Consider the following 12,779-nt stretch of genomic DNA (forward strand, 5'->3'; position numbering starts at 1 on the left):
CCAGACGGAGAACTACTTTAACCCGAACTGCTCGTTTTGGAACTATTCAGAGAGGAGCATGTCCGGTTACTGGTCCACACAGGGCTGCAAACTCTTATCCACGAACAAAACACACACCACCTGTTCCTGCAGTCACCTGACCAACTTCGCAATCCTGATGGTGCATCGAGATTCACATGCGGTGAGTGTCAGATCAAGGCCGAGAAGTCAAAAACAAGGCCACAAGCCAGTCTCTCACCAGTGACTATATACAGCCATATCACACCGCTGCTCGCGTGATATTGTGTTTATACAACAGTTTACGCCATAATTGTGTATATAAAAAAGTCTCAAAACCCTTTTGTATGAGGAACTACTTTCTTCCGCCGTTTATTCACATCTGCAGCTGACAAAAACCCTTGCTACTTCACCAACGTCATTTAGAGCTAGTATCTGAATGATTCTCTAGCGTAATGTCTAAAGTGATGACAAAACTGCTGATTTTGCTCACATTTTAAGATTATAAGACCGAACAGCATGAAATGCCATCAGTCTAGAGACGTTTCCCAGTATTCTCACCGTCGCCGTGAGCACCTAGGTGCTATATTCCGGCACACTTAACCACTAGGCTATTGGTGCCGACATATGCATTTATTTTTACCTAATTATCCCAACAACTCCCATATGATTCATTTAGCGATTCATTGGTTCCCAAACCCCTTCTTAGCCCGAAGCTAATCTGTGCTGATTGGACGATAACCCAGTCTGTGATGATTGGTCAACTGCGCTCAGCATGAGACAGAGAGAAACGCCCACCACGGCTATGAAGTAGCACAGAGTATGTGAGAGCCGAATGCAGGAGTGCAGTAAAGCAATGCAGTTTAACACTACTCTTCACACTAACCCCAGTTAATAACAATGACACGAATTCAGTATTAATCCACAGAGTGGCAGAAGTTGAACTATTTTGAAAATGCACTGTGAGGAACAGCTGATGGTGGCCATAGCAAACAGCAGAGGATCGCGAGTTCAGAAACGCATTTACATTGGTAAAGGAAGAACACGCGTCACGTTTTCAACGTGGTTTTGGACGCGTTATGTGAACAGCCCCATACAGATACAACCTGAGAGATTCGGTACAAGCACTGATCTATGATAGATTCGTGATTACAAGCTGCGCGAGGCAATCACAACACACAGTTAAACACATATTTTGCAAACTACACAAAACAAGGCAACAATTTTAATCACACTTACATGTTATGATTTGGAGGAAGAAGCAACTGGTCCATATGAACTGTAACAGTTACTGACTCAATGTCTGACAAAGTCCCATACTTAATAGTCTCTGCTGCTCCTTCCTGTAATAACAAACGGCCGACGAATCCTGCGCAGTATAGGTTATTGTATCAAACAATCAGAAAATGACAGGAGCAAACACTAGGTTGTTTATACTGTTGTATTGTTGTGATGAACTGAGAGCTAGATTAGCTAACCCAGGTGTGTCGGATTGGGGTTGAAACTAAACTTTGCAGGACACTGGACCTCCAGGACCGAGTTTGGGCACCAAACCCTTTATTCCCCTCAGCCAAATCTCCATTTGTCAGTGATCGTCATCTTTGTGTCATGATCAGTCCCGTGATCCCCTGCGATACGCTAGTGTCTGAAGGGAAGGCATGTTCACATTTTAACAGATCTGGCACTTCATATTTGGGGATGTACCGTATCGACATCAGTGCGTTCAAGCAAACAATTCAAACCCAACTCGATTCATTCATTCAACTCTGAGTCGACTATTTGGTTACGTTTTAAACATTGTGCACTTTCAGATTTAAACCTTAGCTGGATGTTTTCAGAGCTGTGTTACACACCCGATAGAAGGTCGTTTTCAAAAACCCATAATAGAAGCATATTCTAGACCAGGGGTGCCCAAACTCGGTTCTGGAGGGCCGGTGTCCTCCAAAGTTTAGTTCCAATCCCAATCAGACACACCTGGGCTAGCTAATCAAGCTCTTACTAGGCTTTCTAGAAACATCCCCGCTGGTGTGTTGAGGCAAGTTGGATCTAAAATCTGCAGGACACCAGCCCTCCAGGACTGAGTTTGGCCACCCTTGTTCTAGACAATCAAAACATTTAGTCTTGTTTTAATAACTAATGTGCTAAAATTGAGTGAGTTTTTCCTTAAAACGGGCACAAAAAACGGGGTAAGCAATATAATCTTGATTTTTACTTTTGCTGACCCCATTTGCAGATTATTTAGCTTGTTTTTGGTAAAAACTCACTTTATTTTGACATATTATTTCTTAAAACTAGACGATATGTTTTGCATGTCTAGAAAGTGCTTCTCGATTTAAGACTTTTTGATATTTGGACTAGAAACAAGACATAAAATCTAAGAAAGAAAAGCATTTTTTGCTGTGCCAAGTAACAGCCTGGATGCTGGTTGGATGTGAACTTAAACAACACATAAGTGCAACAGATAAGAACGGATATTGTGTCTGACCTCAGCATCAACAGTACTTGCCTCTCAGGAAAGACAGGGCACCGGCCCAAATTGGAGGCACCAAAGTTTGAGCTGCCCTGTCTTTCTGGCCAATTACTTTGTGCAAAGTCACCCTTAGACGGGTCAGCGAGCTGGAGTGATTGATTAGCTCACACATGAGGAATTGGCTCGGCTTACCCAGATGTCTCAGCAGGATAGGACTATATGGAAACAGGGCCCTTTCACAACCAATTACTGGACTTATGGAGGAATACAGCGTGAAAGCGTTGGGCTGACATGATATCTATGTGACCGAGATCCCAAGATAGCATTGAGACTGAGCACATTACAAGACTAACAGCACAATCCAGCATTGAAAGTCAACCCTTTCATTCTAAGATATAGGCAAGGTACAACACTGGAAGAAATAGTTCTGGGTTACAAACAAAATGCATTACTAGGTATTGAGGAGTTGGTGCACCTAGAAAGTGTCTACATGGGACAAGATGAGAATTATGATTGTCCACAGTTGATGATCCAGGATGCAAGATCAACTCTTTCGTTCAGGGATATCGTGGGCAAGGTACAACACTGGAAGAAAGAGATTTGTTCAAGACACAAACGGCATGCCTTGCAAAGAAGCGTCTACAACCATTAAGTCCATATCTCAAGTCAAGCAAGACTGCTGGATGGCATGGGAGGACATTGAGAAGATGACAAATATGGTCCACAATTGATGGTCCAGGATGCAAAGTCAAGCCTTTCAGTCTGGGATATCGTAGGCAAGGTTCAACACTGGAAAAAAGAGATTTTCAGCAAAAAAATAAATGTGTAACTTGCAATGTTGATGAGTTGGTGCACTTATTAGAATGATATATGATCATTGAATCCATATCTCAAGTCAAGATTTGGTCAAGAAAGAAAAGGCATAACTTGCAATGTTGGTGCGTCTAGAAGAATTATTCACATTTATTAAATCCATGTCTCAAGTCAAGCAAGACTTCTGGATGACATAGGAGGACATTAAGAAGATGAGAATTATGTTGGTCCACAACTGGCGGTCCAAGATGCAAAGTCAAGCCTTTCATTCTGGATATCTTAGGCAAGGTACAAAACTGGAAGAAAGAGATTTGGTCAAGAAACAAAAGGCATAGCTTGCAATGGTGGTACTGGTGCACCTGGAAGAAGCGTCTACAACCCTTAAATCCAAATCTCAAGTCAAGCAAGACATGGAAAGGCATTAAGAAGATGATAATTATGATGGTCCAAAATTGATGATCCATAATGCAAAGTCAACTCTTTCATTCTGGAATATCTTAGGCATGCTACAACACTGGAAAAAAAAGATTTGTGTTACAAACAAAATGCAAAACTAGCAATGGTGGAGTTGGTGCACCTGAAAGAAGCATCTGCAATGATTAAATCCATATCTCAAGTCCAGCAAGACTGCTGGATGGCATGGGAGGACATTGAGAAGATGACAAATATGGTCCACAATTGATGGTCCAGGATGCAAAGTCAAGCCTTTCAGTCTGGGATATCGTAGGCAAGGTTCAACACTGGAAAAAAGAGATTTTCAGCAAAAAAATAAATGTGTAACTTGCAATGTTGATGAGTTGGTGCACTTATTAGAATAATATATGATCACTGAATCCATATCTCAAGTCAAGATTTGGTCAAGAAAGAAAAGGCATAACTTGCAATGTTGGTGCGTCTAGAAGAATTATTCACATTCATTAAATCCATGTCTCAAGTCAAGCAAGACTTCTGGATGGCATGGGAGGACATTGAGAAGATGAAAAATATGGTCCACAATTGATGATCGAGGATGCAAAGTCAAGCGTTTCAGTCTGGGATATTGTAGGCAAGGTTCAACACTGGAAGAAAGAGATTTGGTCATGTAACAAAAGGCATAGCTTGTAATGGTGGAACTGGTGCACCTAGAAGAAGCATCTACAACCATTAAATCCATATCTCAAGTCAAGCAAGACATGGATGACATGGGAAGGCATTGAGAAGATGATAATTATGATTGTCCAAAATTGATGGTCCAGGATGCAAAGTCAAGCCTTTCATTCTGGGATATCGTAGGTAAGGTACAACACTGGAAGAAAGAGATTTGTTCAAGACACAAAAGGCATGCCTTGCAATGGTGGAATTGGTGCACCTAGAAGAAGCGACTACACCCATTAAATCCATATCTCAATTCAAGCAAGACTGCTGGATGACAGTGAGATTTACTTGGAAAGACCTGTGGACCACAGTGGGAAATATAATGAGTTGTCTCATCTGCGCAAAATATAAAACTCTGGATGTTATGTCTTATAATGACCAATCAGTCCTCAGATTTGGAAAATGATTAGCCTTATAGAGTATTACAGTGTGCAAATTTGGCCTGACATGATATCTCTGTGACCGAGATCCCAAGATAGCATTGAAACAGCTGATGAAGATCGCAATGCTGTGTCTCATAATATCCAATCAGCCCTCCAATTTCTAAAAGGACTACTATATAGAAGTTCCTCTCACAACCAATCATCTTTATGGAGGAATACACTGTGAAAACGTTGGACTGACATGATATCTGTGTGACCGAGATCACTAGATAGCATTGAGACGGAGTACATTACATAGAGCAGCTTTAATTGGGGAATCACTGCCCAAGAGACATCATGTGATCCCATCTAGTCTGTTCAGTCTGTTTTGTACAGCATCACATTTATAGGCGTAAAACATGGCAAGTCGATGGCATGCAATCAATGAAAAAATTCAGTCAGATTTTGCGACAAACTTTACATAACAGCCAATCATTTTGCAGTAGAGGAAAAACAAGCCACACCCTCTGTTTCTTATTTAATATCCGGTTTCTCTACATCACAATGTGAAACAAATAACCCGGTGCATGCGGACTTGTGAATGTGACGCGCATATCACGTAGGATGAGACGGTGCCTGAGAATCCCAAACTTTTTGTATTTTGTGTGCATTTTGTATACATCACACGTTCAGCCAGTGATCTGCGACACCTGAGGCTTACATTAAGTGTGTGTTAAAAAGTAAGCTCAGCGAGGTGTTAATCTTTGTGACATGGCAGTCGTGCTCTCAGAGAAACAACTAAACAACTAAACAGAGGCCAGTCAAGGGACCCCGCCACAGAAGAGGGTATATTGTTATTAAATGGTTGAACCCCCCGAAGGACTCAGAGGTGCACAACTGAAGATGAGTCTCAATAAAATCCTTGAATTTTTCTTGAACTTTCTAAACAAGTTCAATCGAATGCGGATCCACAGGGATTGTCGAATCAAGTTTCACCAACTACAGTTTGTGCCAACTGAACACAGACATTAATAATCTCTATTGTGCCTTTTTTTCTACTTAAATACTGTTGTCTTGATTTGAATAGTCAAATTATTGCAGGAGCATTGAAGATGAAAGCTGATTGTTTAATATTCGTTATATGGCATTATTGGTGCTTTCATGCATACAGCCTTTTTGTTTGTTTGTTGGACATGACAACTTTTTAAGATCATTTGAGCACCAGGGGGCATTTTGCGCAAAGTTTCTCAGCTTAGGTCTTAACTTAAAATGCTACTCGTTAAATTTTACTTTACTAGACGTTACATTTAGTTGCATTACGTTAAGTTGCTTTACGTTAAGTTGCAATACATTACGTTAAATTAAGTTACGCAACAAGATGTTACGTTACATTAAGTTAAGTTTACTTTGTGACAAAGCATTACGTTAAGATATTGTAAGTTGTTACGTTATGTAAAGTTATTCAAAACTTACTCATTAAATTAGAATTTTTAAGTTACTTTATGTTACAAGATGTTATGTCACAAGATGTAACGTTAAGTTAGGTTACATTAAGTTAAGTTACGTTAGGTTATGTTATTTGTGAGTTACTCATTAAATTTGAATTTTTAGTTAAGTTACGTTAAATTAAGTTATTTTAAATTAGGTTACAAGACGTTATGTTACAAGATTTTACGTTAATTACATTGCGTTAAGTTAAATTAATTTACAAATCTTTACGTTACAAGGCGTTACGTTAAGTTACATTACATTAAGTTAAATCCAGTTACAAGGCGTTACGCTAAAAGACATTGTTACATTACAAGACATTAGGTTTAGTTACATTACATTAAGTTAAATAACGTTACAAGACGTTATGTTACAAGATGTTGTCACATTACAAGACGTTTGGTTAAGTTACATTACCTCAAGTTAAATTAAGTTACAATGCATTACAAGACGTTTGGTTAAGTTACATTAAGTTAAATCAAGTTACAAAACGTTACGTTACTAGACGTTTAGTTACATTATGTTAAGTTAAATCAAGTTACAAGACATTACGTTAAGTTACATTACGTTAAGTTAAATTACGTTACAAGATGTTATGTTACAAGACATTGTCACATTACAAGACGTTTCGTTAAGTTACATTACCTCAACTTAAATTAGGTTACAATACATTACAAGACGTGAGGTTAAGTTACATTACATTAAGTTTAATCAAGTTACAAAACTTAAGTCACAAGACGTTGTTACATTTCAAGACATTAAATTAAGTTTAATTTAGTCACAAGACATTACAAGACATCAGGTTGTTACATTACAAGATGTTACCTTCAGTTTACTTTACGTTATATTATATTACACAAGTTTACTTTAGTTTAGTTAAGTTTATATTCTTTATTTCCTCTTATTATTAGGTGTAACACATTTCGAAGTTCTCTAGAAAGGTAGCAGATTTGTCGAGTGAGGTTTTTTGCAATACACATACAAAATATACTTCCTTGTGTATGATTTCTACTGCAAGAACTGTCCTCTGCTCCCAAATGTCCAATAAAAGTTCCATCAAACACACTTCAGAAAGAAGAGCAAATACATTTTCCCCAAATGGTTGAATTTGACTGCATATATGCTGCATTTACGCATTGCTGACATGGCTTTTAATGCTGCTGTTTGTTTTTCAAGGGTGAGGGAAGCGTTCACGAGCTCCTGCTGACGGTCATCACTCGACTGGGCATCGCCGTTTCTCTTGTCTGCCTAGCCATTAGCATCTTCACCTTCTGCTTCTTCCGTGGCCTTCAGAGTGACCGCAACACAATCCACAAAAACCTCTGCATCAACCTCTTCATAGCAGAGCTGCTCTTTCTGGTGGGCATCAACATGACCGAGCCTCCGGTGGGTACTCTTTTATTTTAATTAATTTTAGTTTTTTTTTTTTGGATCAATGAAGTTCTTCTAAAGAAAATCTGCACTTGTTTGGAAGGCTGAACTCCTCCGGTTTCTTTTGCGTTCAGATTGTGTGCTCGGTGATTGCTGGAGTCCTGCATTTCTTCTTCCTCGCTGCATTTTCCTGGATGTGTTTGGAGGGCGTTCAGCTGTTCCTCATGCTCGTGGAGGTCTTTGAGAGCGAATTCTCCAGACGCAAATACTATTACGCATCAGGCTACCTGTTCCCCTGTGTGGTGGTGGGCATTTCAGCTGCCATCGACTACAAGAGCTACGGGACCAAAAAAGCGTGAGTAATGTTTGTGTTCCCATCAACATATTGAGCTGCGGTTTAATATCTTGCACGGGTAGTTCATCCAAAAATGAAGTACACTCTCCATCGTGTGGATTATGAATTGAATTTCTTTCCTCTGTCCAGATGGTTAGGACACAAACATTCCTTTTAACATGGAAAAGATGGACATGGTGTTACTTTGTATGTTGAAAAAGAAATTGTATTCATTTTTGGAAATCCTTAGGGGGTAGTTCACCCAAAAGTGACTATTTACTCACGCTCAAGTGGTTCCGATTTGTTTAGAAGTTTCTTTTTTCTATTGAATACAAAAGAAGATATTTTGAAGAATGTTGGACACCTATAACCATTGACTTCTTTAGTGGAAAAAACTAATGCTATGGAAGTCAGGGGTTTTCGGCTAAACAGGAACTGTAATAAGTAATCAAAACAATAAGTTTAAGGAACAGTAAGTGCAAGATGACAGATTTTTTAATTTTGGGGGGGTTTATCGCATGTTAGGACACTGTTTTACATTTTATATTGTCACCACAAAACCAATCATTAGTAGCCATTTTTAGAAATTGAATTTTATGCATTATCTTAAAGGGATAGTTTGCCCAAAAATGACAATTTTCTCACTACTTACTCACCTTCAAGTACTTCTAATTAATTTTTTACTGTTAAACAAAAAAGAAGATATTTTGAAGAATGTTGGAAACCTGTAACCATTGACTTCTTTAGTAGGAAATCAAATACTATTGAAGTCAATGGTTTTCAACATTCTTCAAAATATCTTCTTTAGTGTTCCACAGAAGAAAGAAGCTTGGTTTGGAACAAGTGAATGGAGAGTAAACGATGACAGATTTTCCATTTTTTAAATGAACTATCCCTTTAAATAGTAATGTTTTGTCTGTTATGAATAGATTTTCTTTCATCTGTCCAGGTGGTTTGGACTAAAACACTCCTTTTAACATGTTTGAACGCGTATTTTGTATATTGAAAAACAAAATTAGTAGCCAATTCATTTTTGTAAATTGAAATCTCTGCATTATATTAAAGGGGTAGTTCACCCAAAAATGACAATTTACTCACTATTTACTCACCCTCAAGTGTTTCCGATTCGTTTAGAAGTGTATTTCTTCTGTTGAACACAAAATAAGATATTTTGAAGAATGTTGGAAACCTGTAACCATTGACTTCTTTAGTGTAAAAAACATGCTATGGAAGTCAGTGGTTTTCTGCTAAACGATAACAGTATTAAGTAAACAAAACAATGAGTTTCCATGAGTTTAAGATGACAGATTTTCCATTTTTTGGGGTTTATCACATGTTAGGACACCATTACGTTACTGTCAACACAAAACCAATCATTAGCATTCATTTTTGGAAATTTAGGGGGAAAATTTGTATTATTAGAGGGATAGTTCATCCAAAAATGACAATTTACTCACCCTCATGTGGTTCCGATTCATTTAGAAGTTTCTTCTGTTGAACACAAAAGAAGATATTTTGAAGAATGTTGAAAACCTGTAACCATTGACTTCATTAGTTGGAAAAACAAACACTGTAGAAGTCAATGGTTTTCAGCATTCTTCAAAATATCTTCTTTAGTGTTTAACATTTCACCCAAAAAAGAAAATGTACTCACTATTTACTTTTTTTCTGCAATCGTATTCTGCCTCATTCTCCAACTTTTCCACACCTGTTTTAAGTCGTCAGCTTGTTAGTAGAGACAGTAGATGGGTTAGACCAGGGTTGCTCGATCCTGTTCCTGGAGATCTACCTTCCTGCAGATTTCAGTTGCTACCCATATCAAACACACCTGAACCAATTAATTAGGACCTGAACACCACTTGATAATTAAAGGCAGGTGTGTTTGATATGGGTAGCAACTGAAATCTGCAGGAAGGTAGATCTCCAGGAACAGGGTTGAGCACCCCTGGGTTAGACAATGGAGAAATCCTAAAATGTGTACTATTGGTGTGCCTCAAGGAACAGTGTTGGGAACCGTTCATTTAGTAGCAATTCATTCTTTCCAGTGAGGAAGGTTGTCACTCTTCAAACTTTGAAGTGTGTGTAATGTGTGATGTTTCTCTGCTTTTCTCCTTATTTCCAGCTGTTGGTTGAGGGTCGACAATCACTTTATTTGGAGTTTCATCGGCCCTGTTACCTTCATCATTTTGGTAAGTTTTGTACTCGATTAAATCAAATTACTCACATTGTTTTAATGAGAGATACAATTGAAGTCAGAATTATTTATATTTTTCCCCAATTTCTAATCATAGTAGTTTTAATAACTCATTTCTAATCGCTGTTTTCTTTTCTCTTTGCCATGATGACAGCACATAATATTAGACTAGATATTCTTCAAGACACTAGAATTCAGCCTAAAGTGTCATTTAAAGGCGTAACTAGGTTAATTAGGGTAAAGTTAGGGTAATTAGGCAAGGAAACCCACACCAACATAGGGAGAACATGCAAACATAACACAGAAATGCCAACAACCAGGGCTCGAACCAGCGACCTTCTTGCTCTGAGACCACAGTGCTAACCACTGAGCCACCATGCAACCCCCTTATTTTAATTTGATTTTATTTAGTCAATGTTTTCTTTGTTTTATTATTATTTATTTATTATTATTATTATTATTTTTATTTTTTTTATTATATTTTGTTTTGTTTTATTTTTACATTTTTGTTTTTATTTTATCTTGTTTTGTTTCATTTTTATTTTGTTATTTATTTTTTTATATTTTTATTTTATATTTTGTTTTGTTTTGTTTTATTTTATGTTTATATTTTATTTTATTTTATTTATTTAATTTAATTTATTTTAATTTAATTATAGTTTATTTATTTTTATTTATTTAATTTTTTATTTAATTTTATATTGTTTTGTTTAATTATATTTTATTTTATATTATATTTTATTTATTTTGTTTTATTTATTTTTTGTTTTGTTATTTAATTTTGTTTTATTTTATGTTTATATTTTATCTTTTTTCATCTTGTGATTTGTTTTTATTTTATTTACTTTATTTTTATTTTGTTTTGTTTTTATATTTGTTGTTTTATTTTATTTTATTTTATTTTATTTTATTTTATTTTATTTTATTTTATTTATTCATCTGTCCAGCCTGCTGTTAAGCCCAGCTCAGTGTAGTTCCTAAACATCTGCTCAGCTCTTTTATTTTATCGTGCTCTTTTTCTCCCCCAGTTGCTCAGTATTTCTGGGCGGACAGCAACACAAAGAGTGATGTTCACTTCAAACATCTCTCATTGAAGAATTACGGAGGCCACTGTGTTCTTCTGTTCGCTGTGGAAACTTGCAGCAGATGTTTTGTTTTTATATATAATTTCTCCATGACTTTGCCTCACCCTTAAAAGATCCACATTTGACCTCATTGCTTCTCTCTCTCTTTCTTTCCCTTAAATGTGGAGAGAGTTTTAGTCAGTGTAAGGTATTTCTTTTCCTCTCTGATGACATCATACAAAGGGAGAATGTCAATCAAAGTGTTTCTGCCGTCTGTTTTCATCAAGTCTGATTATAAACAATACAATTAATACATGTAGAGGCTGGAGATGTTCACACACAGCTGTGTTTAAACCCCTTATAAATGTGATTCCTGCTTAATATGTGCCCTGATCTACAGTATAACCACTCACTTTGTTAGTTTGAAGTATTTATTTACTATAAGTTTATTAAAAGCCTCACTAACATCGCAGTCTTTTCAAAGTTGCAGCCATGCTAAATGGTTGAAATCTGGCATCCCTACGAGGGTAATTGTACTTGATGAGAATGTCGTTTTCACTCCAGAAGTATGGCACAAGCAATGAAAAATGAAATCCAGGCATTCCTCCAAAAATAGATTGCCTTGAGATGCTGTGATAGCGAAGTGTGCAGACGGGGCTGTTTAGTTTATACATGCGCATACTTACAAGCACAAGAAACGGTCACAGCTCACACACACACACACACATTTACCTTCCGTGTCGGAGAGATCACGCTCCGCATCGCATATCTAGGTCATGCTGTAGTCTATAACCGAAAGTCTGGTTGGATCATTTAACTTCACGTTTGTTCACCGTGACCTTATATTCTCCAAAGATTCTCATTAGCATAATATTTGTCTTTTATTTAGTCTGCATGTTATTTTCAGTGCCGATTCTCCGATCTTGTCGACAGAGAGGGAGGTTTTGTCATCCATTTACAGCATTTTGCATGATGACAATACTAATTATGTTCAGTGAATTAGTGAAAATTAGGGATTGTCAATCGTTTTATTTAGTTTAATTTAATATCATTTTATTTCATTTATTATTTTTCCTTCAGCTTACTCCCTCTATTAATCAGGGGTCGCCACAGCGGAATGAACCGTCAACTATTCCAGCATATGTTTTACACAGCTGATACCCTTCCAGCTGCAACCCATAGACTCTCACATTCACACACACACACACACACTAATACACTACGGCCAGTGTAGTTCATCAATTCCCCTATAGCGCATGTGGGGTAAGCCGGAGCACCCAGAGAAAACTCACGCCAACACGGGGAGAACATGCAAACTCCACACAGAAAAGCCAACTGACCCAGCCAGGACTCGAACCAGCGACCTTCTTTCTGTGAGGCTACAGTGTTAACCACTGAGCTACCATGCCACCCCCATTTTTAAGGAGTTTTGTTTTCTTTTTGTTTTCTTTTTTGTTTTATTATTATTTATTATTTTCCAATTCTTTATATAGTTTTATTTTTATTTTATTATATTTTATCTTGTTTTGTTTTATTTTTGTTCATATTTTAT

The 12,779-nt window shown here is 37.2% G+C and overlaps 1 protein-coding gene across 10 annotated transcripts in view; it reads left to right on the forward strand.

Annotated features, from left to right (window-relative positions):
- adgrl2b.1 (adhesion G protein-coupled receptor L2b, tandem duplicate 1) overlaps window positions 1–12,779 on the forward strand; it is a 228,657-nt gene that overhangs the window by 182,218 nt on the left and 33,660 nt on the right. For all 10 annotated transcript variants that reach the window (NM_001366847.1, NM_001366848.1, XM_073911631.1 and 7 more), the window contains 4 exons: window positions 5–181; window positions 7,441–7,650; window positions 7,770–7,990; window positions 10,092–10,158. In NM_001366847.1, coding sequence (NP_001353776.1) covers window positions 5–181; window positions 7,441–7,650; window positions 7,770–7,990; window positions 10,092–10,158 — 675 coding nt within the window. The remainder of the gene's footprint in view (window positions 1–4; window positions 182–7,440; window positions 7,651–7,769; window positions 7,991–10,091; window positions 10,159–12,779) is intronic.

Source organism: Danio rerio, chromosome 2 (assembly GCF_049306965.1).
Source record: "Danio rerio strain Tuebingen ecotype United States chromosome 2, GRCz12tu, whole genome shotgun sequence".
Lineage (NCBI taxonomy): Eukaryota > Metazoa > Chordata > Actinopteri > Cypriniformes > Danionidae > Danio > Danio rerio.